This window comes from Haliotis rufescens, unplaced genomic scaffold (assembly GCF_023055435.1).
Source record: "Haliotis rufescens isolate VD_foot unplaced genomic scaffold, xgHalRufe1.0.p SCAF_13, whole genome shotgun sequence".
NCBI lineage: Eukaryota > Metazoa > Mollusca > Gastropoda > Lepetellida > Haliotidae > Haliotis > Haliotis rufescens.
This window is the reverse complement of record NW_025963813.1, coordinates 4,058,946-4,078,715: the sequence shown is the minus strand read 5'-3', so window position 1 is coordinate 4,078,715 and position 19,770 is coordinate 4,058,946. Positions and strand designations below refer to the sequence as shown.

The window sequence follows — 19,770 nt, the reverse complement described above, 5'->3', positions numbered from 1 at the left end:
CTAGCGTGTTACATACAACTGACGATTATATTGTATGGCCTGGTTGATTAGGTGTTCTTGAACCCCGAGGGTCGTTGCTCATACCACCGGTTTGCCGTTCGCAGGTCGCGCACTGTAGCAGGAATAGTGCACACTGCGGCTTAAAACAGCATCTGCTGTAGTATAGAGAGGACATTCTGAACACCTCATATTTCATGAAATCAATACTTTAGGACTTGTCCCACAAGACAACAAACAGACACTAGGCGCACGCTGAGGTCGACCCTTTAATACAATGCCAGTTATCAAGTGTTTTATTTAAGGACGACAGAGTCTTCTTCATATGACGAGGGGCGGCCGGGTAACCTAGTGGTTAAAGCATTCGCTCGTCACGCCGAAGACCCGGATTCGATTCCCGAAATGGGTACAATGTGTGGAGCCCATATCTGGTGTACCCCGCCGTAATGTTGCTGGAATATTGCTAAAAGCGACGTAAAACAAATACTCGCTCACTCACTCTTCATAATACGCGGGAAAATTGATAAATGTTTTATTTTATTTAGAATCAAAAGGATTTAAAGTGACGCACCGATGCCTGAGAAACATTTCCTTGTTTGCAGCCTTACACAAATCAGAGGGTTCACGGCCATACAAGACAATAACAGAAACAAAACAAATGACCTACATTTGGTGCAGAGGATGTCAATGCGCTGCAACAGGACGCTACTCTTGAAAGGGAAATAAATACCCGCATGATATTCACTCTAGATATAAACAGCTGGGCAAAAGAAAGTATACACCCATGTTTGATGATGGCTAAAATGAAAGAGATAAGAAGTCGTCATTCGATGGTGATGTATTTTACACGTGTGCACTGGTTGTGTTTTGGGCCTCACATTTGCTGTGTTTCTAGTAACGTTTTGATAACGTTGTACATTTTCTGGTGAAATCCGATTTTCAAGTGCATCCTATCTTCGCCCGACAGTTTAGTCTGTTTGTTGTTTAACGCTGCACTCACCAATATTCCCGCCAAATGACGGCTGCCTATATATAATCGAGTCCAGACCAGACAATCCAGTGATTGATATTACGAGCAACGATCCACGCCGTCCGAATATCCTCGTTTGTTCAGATTTCTTCGTTATTTCAAGCCGGAGGCCGAGTTATTCATTATTAAAATACATGGGGGTGATTTTGTACAGTTGAGTAAACAATTAACGATTTCACAGCTTTATTCCATTTACTTAAAAAGGACAAATAAATTAAACATCAGTTGCTTTTATGTGTGTCAGCGACGATTCTATTGTATCCTTTCGAAAAATCTGTTGGCATTATTGACTGACTGAGGATTCAAACAGGTGAAATAAGCGACAAGCTATATATCCCCATTCAATCAACAGAGCAGTGAGTGTGTTGTTCAATGTTTTAATGAGATCGATTCACTGGAATGGCACATATGCTATCCCTTTGTCCACAACCATTGCATAATTACTAGCCATGCTGTCATAGACTTTTGTTTGTTTGTTGTTTAACGCCACACTTAGCAATATTCCAGCTATATGACGGCGGTATGTAAATAATCGTGTCTGGACCAGACAATCCAGTGATTGACATGATGAACATCGATCCACGCAATTGGGATTCGATGCCCCGATCCCGCTGTCATAGACAGTTTGGTAGTATCGAGAACGTAATTGACAAAATATGTTTGGAGAGATAATTTCAGACGGTGATACATTTATTTTCCTGAGAATATTTTACAGTTATGTAATCATGTCTCTCCCAAATTGGTTTGTGCTGGTGCATATCAAATAATTGATTGGGAAATTATGATGGCATGAATGTGAGTGAGAGAGCATGGTTTAATGCCGCTTTTAGCAATACTCCAGCAAAATCACGGCAGGGGAAAGCGGAATAGGTATTCTCACTTATCCATGAGGGGAATCGAACCCGGGTCTTCGGCGTGACGAGCGAACGCTTTAACCACCAGGTTACAACACCGCCCGGTATTTAATTGTAATAACCGATGTATACGCTACTCTGTTTTACAGTTTTTACGTTTGGACCTCCATAAACGCAATTATTAAAAAAACAAAGACAACAATATAATAACCTCGCAGACTGTTATTTCAACATTATTTACTTCCGCAGTTCAGTCAGTTTTCATGACTTACATTTACCAGAATGATATGGGCATATTAGATCGAACTGTTTAATGAGTGAGTGAGTGAGTTATATCACGGCATGTCAGCTAAATGTGGGAGAAGGCCCGAAGTGATGCAGGCCTCAGAGGTTACCACTTAAGTGAAACCCACCAGCACGGGGGGTATGGTGCTGGAAACTTAATGTGTTGACGCCTTGACATTCAGGGCCGCTCACGATGACATGGCTAATGTTTCTGTCTGCATTGTCATGGACGACCACCGACATCAACTTTAATTTATATAGCTGGATGTATTTCACTGCATATAACACTTTAGGCATTATGGCATTTCTTTGGAGCATCTCATGTCGCTTAATCGTGTTTGTTTACACTGAAGAAGCAGTCAAGCCGGATTCGAAAAATACCCCAGGATCATATAAAAATGAAATATATGCTCAGGTCATCCAGTGAGACAGTTTCCAGTATTTTCAAGAACGCATATTTCCCCAAAAGATTCCAGAATTTCGTGGGCGGTGGGTAGCCTTGTGATTACTGAAGCGTTCGCTCGTCTCGCCGCAACCCTAGTTCGATTCCCCGCATGGGTACAGTGTGTGCAGCCCATTTCTGGTGTCCCCAGACGTGATATTGCTGGCATATTAAAAAAACGGCGTAAAACCATTATGTATCCAAACACTTATGTGGAGCCTGTCTAGGATTTCCAGTATCCATTCCGACAACTCAAGTATTTTACTATTAGCTTTGAGGTTGAACTAACACTCAGCGGGTGAAGAGGTTTAACATAATTAAGTAGAGATGAGCAGAGTGAGGCAGTCGTATTCTCCAACTTCCCTCGCAGCACGTGATACCTGCGATACCCTAGGTCTGCGAATGGGGTAGTTTGGTGTCGCCCCGAAGAAAGGTAAAACGGCCGCTATCTTGCATTGATGAAAGTAATCAGCATAACACAACCGTGACTCCTTTATATATCACAAGATCAAGCTCACAACGGGCGGGGGACCCGTGAAGATCCGGATTAGAATAGGTCTTCAGCAACTCTTGCTTGGCCTAAAAAGCGACTAATGCTTGTGGTAAGAGGCGACTAACGGGGTCGGTTGTCAGGCTCGCTGACATGGTTGATGCATGTCATCCTCTCCCATTTACGTAGAACTATGCTCATGATGTCAATCACTGGATTGTCTGGTCCAGACTAAATTATTTACACAACGCCGTGCGTTAAACAACAAACAATCAAAACAAGCACAACCGGGGTACTCACTGTTGATCATGAACATCAACCTTGTCAATTGAACAATATGTTATATATTACGACCGCTTCAATAAGAAAATCGAAAGGAAAAATCGAAACAACCCGTTTGCTGTTTTGTTTGTTTGTATTTTGCTCAACCCCGGACTCGGGCTGTATCACATCAGCCTGTAAACGAAGTCTGGGTTAGACAAACCAGTGTTTGATATAATGATCACCATACTACGCCGTCGCGGTATAATAGAATGACAATCAACAAAGTCCCCGAGACTGACCATCCGACTCAAATCGTTGACAAGAAAACTTTGCTGGGGGTCATCGAGTCGTAAAACTAGTCTAGTCACGGTCTTGTGACCGCTTCGCTCCCCTCGCCTTATTTCCGACGTCGTTCGGCAAAGTCCGGCGGTCGTCGTTGTACAGTGTCATCTCATACTTTGTGAGAGCATTAGTTCATTCTCTTGTGATTTAATGTCACACTCTTGCCGTGTATAGACTTGATGTATGTTATCTCATATAAGTCGTAACGTGGCAGTGTATTCATCAGACTCTTAAGAATATGATAAGGACTTTCTGTTTTGAGACTCAGAAGGATTGGGATGAAAGCATGCAGTTGGTATTGTTTGCTGTGAGGGAGTCAGTTCAGGAGTCCCTTGGTTTTAGTCCTTTTGACTTTCAAAGTAGACACAATTTATGGATAACAACTTCTTTATTGCTGTAAAAAGCGACGTTTCGGTATATATCCATATGCCGTTGTCAAGCAAGACCTTTAACGCACTTAGCGGAACAGTGGCTTAATAACAGGTCTGAAATAAGTTTGTTGGAGTATGTCTCATCATTTCGGGCTAGGCTGAAAGTACAATATGACAAAAAGTCTCAAGAGAGAAATTTCAGTCCTGGCGATAAAGTCCCTGGTCGACCATTACGGGCTAGGTACCACGGCCCGTATGTTCTTGGCAGAAACATCAGTGCTACTGACTGTGTTGTACAAACGCCAGACCGTCGTAAACAGACACAGCTTTGTGATGTCAATATGATTAGAAAGTAACATGAATTACATGACAATATACCTACTCAGTGTGTTGCCGATGTTTCTCCTGTGGATATTGCATCAGATTGTGATAGTGATGAGAATTGTGAATTTGTGAAGTTTGATGGCATTGATTATGGAAGCCCGAGGCAAACCAATTCTGAAGTTTTAGCTTACTGGGATGCTAAGTTAAGTCAGTTGTCATCTGAGCCAAAGGCTCAAGTGTCAGAGTTACTTCACGATTTTGCTCGTGTTCGCGGGGTACCTGGCCGTACAGATTTAGTGTGTCATGATGTAGATGTTGGTTACGCTGTGCCTGTGAAACAACGTCCCTACCGGATGAATCCGATCAAGTTTGAAGCTCTGAAGAAGGAGATTCAATACATGCCGGACAATGACATTATTAAGTGAGAGTGACTGGAGTTCACCTTGCAGTCTTGTGCAGAGGCCTGATGGTAGTTACAGATGCTGTTCTGACACGAAACGTGTGAACACTGTTACTAAAACTGACTCTCACAAAAAAGGAACAAAAAACAAAATGGAACATGAGATTTCTGGGTATGGCTGGTTACAAGCGTCAATTTTGTCAAGAATTCTCACATGTGGTGGCCCCTGTCACTATTGTACTGGGACAGCAACTGTCAGGCTGCTTTTGAGAAAATTAAAGCCATTCTCATCAATTTCCTGTTCTCAAAGTACCAAATTTTTAATTGGTAGTAGTAGTAGTAGTAGTAGTAGTAGTAGTAGTAGTAGTAGAAGTAGTAGTTTACATGATTTTGAAGAGAAGATTTATCACACGACGGTAAATGCACTTTTTGGTGTTCACTGAGTGAACCGGAGTGGACATAAGGTACCAGAAAACACACAGTCAGCAATGGGAGTGTGTGCAGACATTTGGAGTTCAGTTATCGAGGTAAATCCATTGTTGCTTTTTGCCCCGGTGAAAGGCTACAAACAGGTTCACGCCTTTGTTTCCTTTACTGTTCATATTGAAACTGCATGCTGATTGTTGCCGGCGATGTTGAGACGAATCCAGGACCATATGAAAACGTTAGACAGAGGCAGTCACAGTCTTTGGAAACGGTACAGACCAGGTTGTCAGTCCGAAATGTAACAGGTGCGTGTGTACCTCCTGAGAAAGACGATCACTAAGTCACTGCATGAACATTTTCGGACCTCGATATTGCGCTAAAATCAATCACTGCAGAGATTATCTCCCTTCATAGCAAGTTTGATGTGTTCACCAGCGACTTTGAGAATAAAATGGAAGACATTGAAGGGAAACTTAAAGACAAGGTTACTACGTTGGAAGAAAAGATCGATAGCTTAGAAGGTCATTCTCGTTGGAATAATTTGATTTTTCATGGATAAGAGGAAAAGTCCGGAGAATCTTTGGAAGAATGTGAACAGAAAGTCAGGTATTTTATGAGTGATACGTTGAATTTAGAAACTGTGATTTTATCTATTTTGAAAGAGCCCACCGTTTGTCTTCCAAGACCAACGAGGTAAACGCCCAACCGTTGTGAAACTGACTTTCTTCAAAGCTAAAGCGTTGATACCTGGTGCAGCTAGAAAAACATCAGTGTATCAGAGGAGTATACAGAAAGGACCAGATGGATCAGATCCACATTATTCCCATGTATGAAGAAATTCCGTGATGACAAGATGATTGAGTTTCAAAATTATGACAAGCTGATTGCGGACGGAACTGTGTATGTGTATGATGATCAGCAGGCTGATATACGCCATCTGGGCCAACGACGTCACTGGACAACTACACCAACTACATCATCATCCAAGTCTAAGACGAGACGGAAATAGGACAGTTCTCGTGGCCTTATTTATTCATCAGAGTCAATTGATCAACACCAAAGTAATGATGGACTTGATACTTTTGACACTGCATTTCTGACATTTTTAGAACAATTTGATGTGTTTTGCTTGATTGAAACTATGTGTTTAAATGCAAACCAATCGCCGACAAATGTATTTCAGCATTATGACTTATTTCATAGTGACGCCAAATGAGTTGGTAATCTGGCGGCGTGACAGTTGCTATGAGTAAGATATATTCAGCCTACTTTGAAAGAGTATATTAACACTGGGAAAATTGCATTTTTTGTCAGATAAAACATATAACATTGCCATAGCACCTGTTTATCTTTGTCCACCCAGAAAGCTATTAATCACTGGATTGTCTGGTCCAGACTCGATTATTTACAGACCGCCGTCATATAGCTGGAATATTGCTGAGTGCGGCGTAAAACAACAAACAAACCAAACCAAATCAGAAAGCTTGTCTGTGTATAACCATTTAGAAGGAAATGGAATTGAACTTTTAGAACATAAACTCCTGCAGATACTGTTTGATTTTGGGGATTTTGGGGACGTCTAATGAGCCAAATTATGTTATAGATGATGATGTTTCGTATTCACCAGTTGGACAAGATTATAATGCAGATTACTTTGACTATCTAAGACATACAAGCGGTAGGGTTGTAAACACATATGGAAGATGTCTTTTACAGCTGTGCAAAACTTTTCAATATACATATTCTTAATAGGCGCACAAAAGGAGATACGCCCGCACACTATACATTCATATCCTATCAAGGATGTAGTATTGTTGACTGTTTCCTCATTTTGAGAGACATTTTTCTCAATGTCTCTGATTTATTGGTTTTACTTCGTACGGAATCTGACCATGTATATTACAGCCGTTTCAATCAGCACCACAAACACATATTTTACAACTGATTCCCATAATAAGATATAAGCTTCCTGAACAACCAACATCCGAGAATTATTACGATGTACTGTTACTGAACAGGTTTTTGAGGAAAACTGAGGATTAGTTGACAGTGATGCAAATGTGTAGATTAACGGATATCTGTTCGTATTGTGGTTGTGAAATGTTTCTTCAAATCAAGAAGAGGCGTACTTTTCGACAACAACTTATTTGGTTTGATAAACAGTGCGAAATGCTAAAAAGAGAAACATACAGGTACTTAAATCAATACAGGAAATACAAGTGTATTGAACATTTACAGAGATACTTAAATGCAAAAACATAAAAGCTCTAAACACGAAGATAAGATAAGTGTAGATATTAATGATGCTGTGAAACGTAGCGACTGTAAAAAGTGATGGGACACTGTGAAATATTTTGCACCGAAACACCAATCATTCTTCTACAGTGGATCCGTCTGTGTTTTTTATACCTATTTCAAGTGCCTATGACATCAAAGATCTACAGTTGAAGTTTAAGATTTTGATCGTCAAGTAAATGACTTTGTTGATAACCACAAATGTGATGCATGTAATGATAATCAACTAAATATGTTGTCGGTGATAACTGGGGAAGAGATTACTTAGGAAATTGAAGATCTAAAGAATGGGAAAGCACCAGGGGTGGATGGTATTCCTGCACAATTCTTAAAGGTTGGCATTTCTTGTATTGTTCCATGTCTAAAACTTCTATTTAATAAGATTCTGGATCATGGAGTTTTCCCCGAAACATGGAATATTGGTATGATTTTAACTTTGTTTAAATCAGGTTGTAAAGCTGATCCTAATAATTACAGTGGAATATCCCTACTAAATGTGACTGGAAAATTGCTTACTGCTATTTCTGAAAGAAGATTACGATCATTGATTGAATTAAATGATCTATTATCAGAATCACAAGCTTGTTACCGAGAACATTATTCTTCAATAGACAACATATTCACTTCACAAGCATGATGCAGTAAATATCTGTGCAGACCAAAAGGACATTTCTTTTGTGCGAATATAAATTTTAAAAAGGCATTTGACCTTGTACCAAGAAAAAAACCTTTTATACTTATTGTTACAGAAAGGATGCCTTGGAAAAATAAACAGAATTTAAAAAAAACAACATGTACGGCGCCGTTCATAATTATACTGTGACTGGTCTACAGCGACAACTTGAGTGTTACATCATTTTATAAAAAGTGGGGACTTTAAGAAAAATTTAAAAAACAACCCAATGAAACTGTTTTTCGTAATAGGGGTATCATCGCTCGAAATGAAGCATGGACTATCCATGGTAAAAATTCAACCTACTACAAATATCTTGGAGTTATATTTTCATCGACGTTCATGTGGACAAAGACTTGTCAAAATCTTTCCACACAAGCTAGAAAGGCCATTATTCCAATATAAAAAGTATTTCAACAATATAAACAGTTATCATTTTCTTGTGTGTGCAAAATGATTGAGTCTTAAGCTTCACCAATATTATTATATTGGGAATTAAATATCAAGAAAGTTTTGAAAAAGTTCACGCAGCCTACTTTAAGCGATTTCTGGGAGTTGGAAAATTTGCTACTAACAAAGCTATCCTTGGTGAGACAGGACGGCAGTGTCTATATATATCTACTCAGATGAGAGTTGTTAAATATTGGATTAGATTATTAAGAATGAATATACATATCCCCTTCAATGTTATATTATGCTAAGAAAACTGGATGAAAATGGAAAAACAAATTGGAAATCCGAAATAGGCTATTTTCTATTCTCTTGCGGATTTTCTCATGTATTGATTGCACAAGACGTCGGTGATGATAAACAATCCTTATATATATTAAGACAACGATTAACAGCCAGCCAGACTTGGTATGATGCAGTTACAAATTCTACTTTCTTATCTCATTACACTGCAATGAAAGTATCGCTCTTAGAACAATAATGTTATATAAAAAACCTAGAGGATCGAAACCTACGAAGAATATATTTACATAACTTTAAGGTTAATAGATCAAGACAATGTAAAAATGTAGGTAACCCCGATACTCTATGTACACATTGTAATTTAGCTTCTGTTGAAGATGAGTATCATATTATGTTTATATGCCCCAAGTACCCAAGTATTAGAATAAGGTATTTACCTCACTATAGTTTTACCAGCACTCAGTAAATGGTAAATTTGCTAAATACAAGAAATGTACATCTCCTTAAATCTGTTGCTCTGTTCATAAAACATGTTTTTTTCCATTATGAACTCTCACGTGACCTTTTATCTTGTCACGTAAAACTGTACTTTGGCCATGTGACCGCAACTACTCAAAGTGGCAGTAGATGCTGGTGACATTGGTGCTGGAGCTGTCCTGTTACAAGAAGATGCATCAGGTTTTGATCATCCGGAGAAATTGTTCCACCATTGAAAAAGAACTTCTTGCTCTATTGTTAGCTTTGCAACAATTTGAAGTGTACATGGGTACACTGATCACAATCCACTGACTTTCCTTCATAAAATAAAGAACAAACACCAACGACTCATGCACTGGAGCCTGTCTTTGCAAGGATTTGATTGAGACGTCAAGCATATCAAGGCAAAGACAACATTATTGCTTATACGTTATCTCGAGTTGGTTGAATGTGGTCAGTTCTGACTGCAAACATGATTTGCATTTTGTGCAAACATTTCTCATTATTATCGTGTATGATGTTTAATAGTCTGTACTTTACCAAGCACTTTTGTACTTATATTGGTAAAGAAAGTTCTCATTATGTTCAAACTTTTTTCTCCGAAAGGGAGAGTTTAATATAGCAGTGAAATTTATTGTTTACAGCAATTGTAGCTGTGATACATTGTTTGTGTTGATATTCGATAGACCCTCATTGCATTGTATTTGGACAATGATCGGTCATCGGGAATATAGTACTATTTAATGTAAGCAGTCGTCAAAAAGTTACTATATTTATATGCTAGAGTGGTGTGGTAGCTTGTGTCTAAAGCTAATTTTCCTGTAAACTAAACTGCTGAGCAAAAGAACGTATACAAGTCATATGAAATTTAGATTTGGCAAAAATATTACAAAAAAATGTTACGAGGCTGAAAACAGTCGCCGAAGCACTGCGAACTGTAAGTCTAACTCACAACTTTGATACTATAAAATACATCACCATCGAATTACAATTTCTTGTTTGATTCATTTCTAGCCACCATCAAATATGGGTGTATTCTTTCATTTGCCCAGCAGTTATATGCTTCTGAATATGGTGCTAAACACCATTTCTGAAACTGGATTCCGAAGAAACTGTAGACAGGTTGCCCTGCAACTACAGCTCGACGCAAACACAGTGAATCACGTGGCAGTAGATATTTTATGTTTATTTGTGATGATTGTTATTGGCAGCAGCTGTGAAGAGCTCTTGGTAGTGGTCTGCGACAACCAGAACATGGAGAGTTACCCATCTTTGTAAACAAACTCCGGGGAAATACTATTTTAAGTCGCAAGATAACGGATTCCAGAAGGCTGACTGTACCTATATTTGTGCGAGACGTGGGCGAGTCGATGTCACCTTCAACGACCTGACTTGCGACTCAGATACTTGCCCCGTGCGGACAGGACACCTGGCCACAGCCTCCAACACTATTTCCTGGATTCAAGAACGAAGCACGTGCCTCAATCAAGCCATTCAACTTTGACAATAGCTGGATATTTGTGAGTACGCTTAATGTCGGGCCTTTTATTTATTGCTTCTATCACATATTTGACCAAGTGTATTGTCATATTGTATTATATGTGGTACCAATGATAACTTACCAATGTTTGCACAATGGGATGCTTTGTTTCTACCTATTTAATCATAATTTATGCTACCATCACACCAAAGAAGTTCTATTCCGTTCTACCCCGTTCTAAAACAATACTAGAACGGGCTGTGACCACGGTAGAACTCGTAGTTTGGCGTAAAATACGATGCTTGTTCGTTCATAAGCAGTCCTCAATACGTCTATCTCGTTCTTAGTCAGTCTGGTCGGGTAGCCAAGTGGTTAAAGCGTTCGCTCGTCACGCCGAAGACCCGGGTTCGATTTCCGACATGGGTACAATGTGTGAAGCCCATTTCTGGTGTCCCCCGCCGTGATATTGCTGAAATATTGCTAAAAGCGGCGTAAAACCATACTCACTCACTCACTCACTCTCTCTCTCTCTCTCTGTTCGTCAGTCTGCAGTGTCCAGTTCAGATCGTGTAAAAGTGCCCGTTCACCTCAAGCCGACAACGTTTCAAAGCAGTTCGAGCACGTCTGTAGCCGTTCTCAACCCGTTCTTTACCAGTTCAACCTCGTTCTACCTCGTTCACAATACGTCCAAGCAAGTTCAAACTCATTCTTAACCCGACCAAATCGTTCGCACTACGTCCTCATGTCGTCCCTTGTGCGTGTGTATTCGCGTCCTCTCCCGCCCTGGCCCGACTCCTATGGATACCGAGCGCGTTATAGCCAGTCTTCATTCAAGTTCAACCGCCTCCGTGGTCTAGTGGTAGAGCGTCCGCCCGGAGAGCGGAAGGTCCGGGGTTCGACCCCCGACCGCGTCATACCAAAAGACGTTAAAAGCTGGTACTTGTTGTTACCCTGTCTGGCGCTCGGCATTAAGGGGCTAAAACAAGGACTGGTCGGCTCGGAGTCAATATACTGTGTCTGAGTGGGGTATTCATGTTAAACTGCGGCATGGTATCTCAGTGAGCTAGCACTATAAATCGGCATCAGTCCGGACTTGTACAAGCAGCCACACAAACACACACACGTACATGCACGTCGCTATATAAGTGCAATAATCTTGGAGGCGACGTTAAACCCAATTTCACCTCACCTCATTCAAGTTCAGGGCTCCGAGCTGTACATATCATGAACGAGCAATAAACGGTCGGTGTGCACACGTACTGATATTTATGTCCGACTGCACCTAGCTCGTCGTAACACGTCCCTAGTAGTTTCGAAGTACGTCTTTCACGTTTTAAGTACGTTGTCAATCCGATTTATTGCAGAACGGGTGCACGGGATAAAATTTTGAACAGACTTCAAGTTCTAGAGCACCCTCCCTGTCCGAGCCCGTCCCGAGTTCGTAAAAAGACTGTCAATAGTTGCTACTATGGCCACTAAGTTCATACACAGTTGGAGCCCGTTTGACAACATTTTCACGAACGAATTGAGAACTCGTTTGGTGTGATGGGGGTATAACCTATGATGTTTTATTTTCCTACAACTTAAACCTTGGATATCATATTGCGTGATTTGGTCCCTATCTCTGCGAAATGCACATGAGTATACCCAAATTTCATAGACACAATTTGAGAATCGTTGGTGCCTTTGGGCGCACTGTTTTTTTTCTTGCGTTTGCCACACAATAGTTTAAGTAAGTGCCTTTCTGTCCACGTAAAATGAGGGAATTCAATTCTTGTCGTTCCCGAGCCCGCTTGCACTTCAGTAAACGCGACGAGGTACGCTTTATCAACACATATTCTCAAGGGAGCAAGGGAGGTTTCTTGCCATATTCCTACGCTTATTTCACGGCGAACTGAATTCAAACATTGTACCCTTATTGGATTCGAACCCGGATTTACGGGTGACGAGCGAACAGGGCTACATAACCACGCGTCAAAGACTGCTTTTGTGCAGGTGAGCATTTTCGCCGTTGACGTCGTGCCACCTTAGCACAGTATGGGCTTTCTATTGTGGTTTTATACAACCCAATATCACGGACAATTTAATGAAGCGTACTCGCTTCCATCAGACATTGCAGTCCGGCCGAGCGCAAGTATACGCTGTATGTGGTCTCCCCATAGCATGGCGATATGTTGCCGGAGTATTGTTAACACAATAAATCATTGTGACACAGGATGAATCTAATGTATTCAATGAAACATTACACACCTACATCCCCAGAGTGTTCACAATCTATGCATGTAATATGGATAATGATATTGAGACTGATCTTAAGGCAACACTTATCAAGAATGCATAAATTTATTTCAATTTCTCAACTACAATTATTTCATTTGCTGCCCGAAGGAGTTCCCAATCTCACAAAAATCAGATCTTAGTTCTCGCTACCGCTAAAATGAGATCTGAGGACATCCCATTTCAGGTCATGTCAGACCGACATTTCGCAAACTTTGGCCGACCAATGGAATGACTGACAAGAAATCGATATCAACCAATCAGAAGGCAGCTTTCTCGTGCTTTACGGCACTAGTTTCGAACTGGCGACTGTGTTAGGAAACATATTTTGACAAATTCTCGATTACAAATGTGAAAACTGAACGAATGAACATACTGGAATGCTTGGTAGATTGCCCAGATTGTATGGATTCAGTCATAAACCCCGGAATCTTTGGAGGTTGCATGATTAGAAATCGCATTCCGACTGTCACTTTCATGATCTGGTAAGCGACGCCATTGGTCGGATGAAAGGTCGTTCTGACGTGACCCGTAGTGGGATGACCTCGGATCTTTGCTGAGCGGTAGCGAGAACTAAGATCTGATTTTAATGAGATCAAGGAGTTTCCAACATCATATAACAAAGAAAGAAACGTAAAACTTGTCTATACACGCTGGATCTTGTACATGCTGTTGACCACGTTCATGACGCTCTGGGGAAAAAATAAGAAAGAACCGAAATTAACATCTGAGTAAAACAATCTCATTACAATCATGGCGCTCAGAAACGACAGGGTGTATGGAATATTCATAATAATAGTTTTTTTAGTGAAATTCGTGAACTGATCGAGAATTTTCGAGCTTCAACAATGATTGATTGATTTGAATCTAATGAGACTGGGAGGAAGAGTCAAGGGAGTGGTATCACGGGCTGTTGACCCTTGCGATAGTTTGAAGAATCAAATACTGCACAGTCTAACATACGTAGGGGGAACGTGGGAGTGTTACTCTCACCTTTTTGCAGTACGATGGGGGGTCGAAGACGGTGATGTCCCTGATACCGGGGGAGATGTTGTTGTAGCCCATGGTTTCCAAATAGTTGTCTGGAAAGAGATATATATCAAACTTTCAAGTTTTGAAAACAATATATGTGTAACCTCAAATGTACACAGACTCCAATCTATATCAAGCCCTTACAATCTGAACCTCCCAATGTACACGAACCCCGGGAAAATCTGAACCTTACAATGTACACGAACCCCGGGAAAATCTGAACCTTTCAATGTACACGAACCCCGGGAAAATCTGAACCTTCAAATGTACACGAACCCCGGGAAAATCTGAACCTTCCAATGTACACGGACCCCGGGAAAATCTGAACCCTCCAATGTACACGGACCCCGGGAAAATCTGAACCCTCCAATGTACACGGAACCCGGTACAATCTGAACCTTCCAATGTACACTAACCCCGAAAAAATCTGAACCCTCCAATGTACACCAACCCCGGTACAATCTGAACCTACCAATGTACACGAACCCTGGTGCAACATGAACCTACCAATGTACATTAACCCCGGTTCAATATGAACCTACCAATGTACATGAACCCCGGTACTATCTGAACCTACTAATGTACACGAACCCCGGTACAATATGAACCTACCAATGTACACCAACCCCGGTACTATCTGAACCTACCAATGTACACGAACCCCTGTACTATCATTACCTACCAATGTATACGAACCCCGGTACAATCTAAGCCTTCCAATGCAAACTGAACCCTGTACAATCTGAACTTTCCAATGTCCACTTACTTCCGGGGCGCAGGATGGTGGTTGCACTGATTATTGGTACGCAGTCCCGGCGGCTGACAACGGCCATGACGTTCTTAAACTCTCCTCTCGTGTCATTGAATTGGTAAGCTATTCCATTAAGGCTGTCCGTGCCAAATCCGTAATAAAGAGGTCCCACCACGACAGCGCCACCTGAAGTGAAAATGATCGTTGCAGTTCTATGAATGAACAAGGAGTTGTCTTCCCGTTTAGCAAGGTGAGGTGGGGTGAAATGGGGACAAACGTCGCGTTCAAGATTATTGCACATATCTATATAGTGACTATATAGTATCTATATGTGTGTTTATCTGTGGCTGCTTGTACTAGTCGGGACAAATACCGATTTTAAAGTGCTGGCCCACTGAGATACCATGTCACAGTTTAACATGAATATCCCACTCAGGCACAGTATACTCCGAACCGAGCGCCAGTGAGGGTAACACCAAGTGCCATCCCGTAACGTAGTTTGGTTTGATGCGGCCGGGAATCGAGCCCCCGACCTTCCGCTCTCCTGACAGACGCTCCACCGCGAGACCACAGAGGCGGTCCCTTTTAGCTGGGGTTAGCCCAATTGGTAGTAAAACAGCCCATATAGAGCAAAAGGTAAAGCACTGATCGAGTGAGTGAGTTTGTTTTGACGACTGGGTATGGCAATATTCCAGCTATATACATGTTTACTCATTGTCACTTTTCACGGATGGCCCAATCGGGTAAGATGTCGCAACTCGCTGTGTAGAGTTTCTTCCCAGAGTCATGCAATGATCTGCTGGTCTTGGCTTGGGGCCTTTGGTCTATCAGCGCCGTACCCATGTTCCTCGGTTTCACCAAACGGCAAGATGAGCCAATTAACAACCAATTAAGCTGGTACCCGATGGGATTCTGGGCGAGAATGGGATTCTGTCCAGGAACCTATGCCGCTCGTACACAGCGACTCAATGTGTTGGTGGTTTGGCTCGGTGACTAGGTGTTATTGTACGTGGGACGTTGCTGACACTATCAATCACTGGTTTGTCTGTCACAGACTCGATAATTTACAGGCCACCGCCATATAGCTGGAACATTGCCGAGTGCAGCTTTAGACAACAAACAGAAAAATGGTTGTGGAAAGTCTCACCGGGAATGCAATTGGCAGGGAATCTTCCCGACACGGCGAATGTCTCGCACGTTTTCGCTTCAGGGTTGATTCGGTAACCAGTTCCCTGAAATCAGAAATCAATAGTTGTTTATTCAGAAAACTGTTTGGCCAAAAACCAATATTAAACAGGGGCGAATCTAGAAAGACATCATAATCATTATCAGAATAGGCTCGGGTTTTCAAGGGAAGGCTGCATCACGTTTATGTTCAGTGTGTTGAGAAGTATAGCAGAGTCCTTCCCTTGGGTGAAATCGGCTGCCCTGAAAGGTGAAACAGAAGGTTTTCTTCTCCAAACCGTCAATGGGTGATTTTGCATCAAAGTGTAAATGTGAAATGTAGATTATGTAATTAATGTAATAAAACTTTCTATCACATTGTCAGTGGATGCCCAGCTTTGGCACAAACACAGTATCTTAAGCGACATGATAGCGCGGCCCGAGCCTTATATTATCGTATTTTCCATGCTTGTAGTTTTGACTCAAATCCATAGTACGACCAAGAATATGTCGGGGGCGTCATAGAAAATATATTTACAAAATTCTTTGGAATACGCCTGCATCAGACCTATCAGACCTTGCCCTTATTTATAAATCCAATGAAATCATTTACGTAATTGAATCTTCTGGACCCTTTGACACTAATGTGATTGACAAGATTCAGGAAAAACATGGCAAATATGCGAACCTCGCTTACGAAATGTCACGCTTCATCCCAAGTACCAGGATGTCCGACTCCCCATTGTTTTCAGTGCCTTAGGTTTGGTACCTCCCAATCTGTTGACTGACATTGGGAGAGTGCCCGGGTTTGTTGCCAGGAACACAGCCCTTCTGACAACCTTGGTAATGCAGAAGGCTGCAGTGTAGGTAAGGCACGTGTCTTCGTTTCATGGAAATTAATTTTCCACACATGCTTAGAACTCTCAACTCGTGACGAAGTATGGAAGTTAAGATGGTCATTTAGCTGAGTTCGCTTTGTTGAACAGACCCAATTGGTCCTGTCGTAAATCAGCAATATGTACTGAGGTATGTTAATTATGACAGTTGCGCGAAGGGCTTTGGTCGGATAAGCCTGCCTCACCAAATGTTCCACTTAAACCACTTCATAGACGACAAAGTATCGGTTTGCGCATGTGCAGCTTCTTTCTGGGTGCCCTCCCGGTCCGGCTGGGCTAGTGTGCCATCGTACACCAACAGCCTCGGTCTATTTTACCAACATCATCCGTTGTCATGTATCTAGACCTAATTAAACTGTGCATGCTGTTATGTCGTAACTGTCACACTTTCTCATTTCCTGCTTTGGAGTCATGTGCCTTACCTTACGGTAGTCCCTGATTTCCTTGTAGGAGCTGACGAAGTCGGTGTAGTTGCCACTGAGGGCGTACCTTTCGTTGGCGGCATCGTAGGAGTAGGATTCCAGGCCCTGAACAAAGAAGTGACACGATGACACATGATTAGGTATGGTTAGAATAGATGGGATGTATTGTTTGTTGTTTAACGTCGCACTCACCAATATCACAGCTGTATGATGGCGGGCTGAACATTATCGAGTCTGGACAAGACAATCCAGTGATTATGAGCAACCATCCTCGTCATAGGTGTACGATTCAAGTCACACCACCTGGCCAGCCGTTCCAATAAGTCGTCTCTTACGACAAGCATAGCTTAAACAAAGGTTGAGTGAATGAGTATGGTTTTACGCCACTGTTAGCAATATTCCAGCAATATCACCGCGGGGCCACCAGAAATGGGCTTCACACATTTCTTCCCATGTGGGGAATCGAACCCGACGTCGGCGTGACAAGCGGACACTATAACCACTAGGCTACCCCACCGCTCCCCTTAACAAAGAAGTGACACGATAAAATGCACGCCTCAGAGGTTTACCACTTTGGGGAAACGAGTGACTGCGAAAACTCCAGAACAAAAACAGGACGAACCCACGTACCAAGGTTACGGCACGCCTGAGGGATAACGTAGATAACGTAAACATCAGCGCCAAAGAATCGCCAGTCTTTGTCATCCGATTTAATAGATTTATTGGGTGTAAAAGGCAAATAAGCGGCGAGAATTATATGAATGGATCCCTGAAACTCAAAAGGTCACCAGGTGTTCGCGAAAAGAGTAAGCATGTCCTGCCTTACCGATATCACCCGCCACTCGCATAGGATTTAAGTAGTCTAAACATGATTCGATTAGACATGGTAAAATATGACTTCATTTTATAAATATAAACGAATTAAAAAATAGAAAATGTAACTGATTATCATTGATCCGGGAATTCAACTCTTAAATTTAATTTTAACAAATTTGGGACAACGGCATACAAATACAGTCTTCCTCGTATCGACCTCGTGGGGACCTGAAATAAGGTTCGAGTTATCCGAGGTTCGAAAAAAATTCCGAAAACCAAACATCATGTTATGAGAGATTATGACATGTAATCTCGTCATCTTTGGTGTGATACTACATTTAAATGATGACAAATCTTAAAGCAATTCGCAGGGACCGGAAGGTAAGAGTTCGAGACAACCGGGAATTCGACATGTCCAAGGTCTACACAACGAGGTTCGACTGTACTTTAGAACCCGTAGAACGTCGAAATAGTAATACGTACTCAGAGGAACGTCCGATGTCAGGAATGTTGAATTAGCGAGGGTCCAGTTGAGAGGGAGTCTACTTTAGTATTTTGTTTAATCTTGTCAGAATAAATTAGAACTGTCAGATCATTATTATAAATGAAAGCATTGAGGACGAGAGCGCCCGAAGTATGTTTTACTTTTGAAATAATAATGTTCCTGTCAAAGAGTGACATCTACGGCCTATGTCAGTGATATTAAATTACCGAGGGTTCAGTTCAGAGGATGTCTACTGTGTAAAAGTACTTACCCGCCTTCCCCCCGAGGAGTCGACTCTGGTGAAGTCTTTGAACGCCTCCCATTGCAGAGGAGCGCAGCAGATGGTGCCAAGGGCAACCGTCGCCATGCTGGCGAGTAGAACTGTCTGCAGCATCATGTTGAGGAGTCGTCAAGTCTTCAGTCCAACCCTTTCACACTGGAAGCCTTCTAACACTGGAGTTGTGGACAGAGCGGATGCGGGGTCCCTTTTTATGTACACTGCCATGCAGCCGTCAAGGTCACTACATCCCTGGATGACCTAGAAAGTGTCTAAGGCTGCAATTTATCAACCGTGGATGTAACTACTTACTGTTATGAACATCATGTATTCGTGTAAATAAATGGGCTATTTGTGTTTTCACGACAATTGCATTATCACCGTCTTTATACACAGATTTCTCTCAATTTGAAAACGATGCTAATACTAAAATCAAAACCATTTTTATATTTAAAAAAAAGTAAGATTATCGTAATAAGACTGGTATTAATAATATATTATTTTGGTGATTTAGATGACCTTGCTTTTTCGTAGCGATATATGTATTTTCCGGTTACGAATACGCGAAAAGATACTCAGATTAATTAATATGGGGGTGTTGTTTCACACATGTTACTATTTTTGCAATCGAACCCGGCTATTCAGTGTGACAGGCCAACTCTTAAACAACTAGGCTTACCAACCGACTCTACATCAATATGCGCCTCATATTATCATGAGTGGTAACATAATGTTCGCTTTTCCGATTTGCGGGTGTTTATAAGGATTTGAAATTTTAACAATTGTAGTCTCAATAATTTCCCAATTT

At 41.5% G+C, this 19,770-nt stretch overlaps 1 protein-coding gene across 1 annotated transcript; it reads right to left on the bottom strand.

Moving 5' to 3' along the window:
• Positions 1 to 13,170: 13,170 nt before the first annotated feature.
• LOC124152328 (ependymin-related protein 1-like) lies at positions 13,171 to 19,243 on the bottom strand. Its single transcript, XM_046525222.2, has 6 exons — positions 18,957 to 19,243; positions 17,386 to 17,490; positions 16,051 to 16,135; positions 14,919 to 15,089; positions 14,114 to 14,202; positions 13,171 to 13,812 (listed from the first exon to the last, which is right to left on the bottom strand). Exons 1-6 carry the CDS (start codon positions 19,080 to 19,082, stop codon positions 13,765 to 13,767), a joined length of 624 nt encoding a protein of 207 aa, XP_046381178.2. The 5' UTR covers positions 19,083 to 19,243; the 3' UTR covers positions 13,171 to 13,764.
• Positions 19,244 to 19,770: the final 527 nt, after the last annotated feature.

Bases quoted from the DNA above. Each gene is read 5' to 3' on its own strand.
- LOC124152328 (XM_046525222.2), bottom strand. From the start codon at position 19,082: ATGATGCTGCAGACAGTTCTACTCGCCAGCATGGCGACGGTTGCCCTT. The intron at 17,491-18,956 runs GTAAGTACTTTT...TTCTTTGTTCAG, and splicing joins ACTCCTCGGGGGGAAGGCGG to GGCCTGGAATCCTACTCCTA. The intron at 13,813-14,113 runs GTGAGAGTAACA...TTTTTTCCCCAG, and splicing joins CCCCATCGTACTGCAAAAAG to AGCGTCATGAACGTGGTCAA.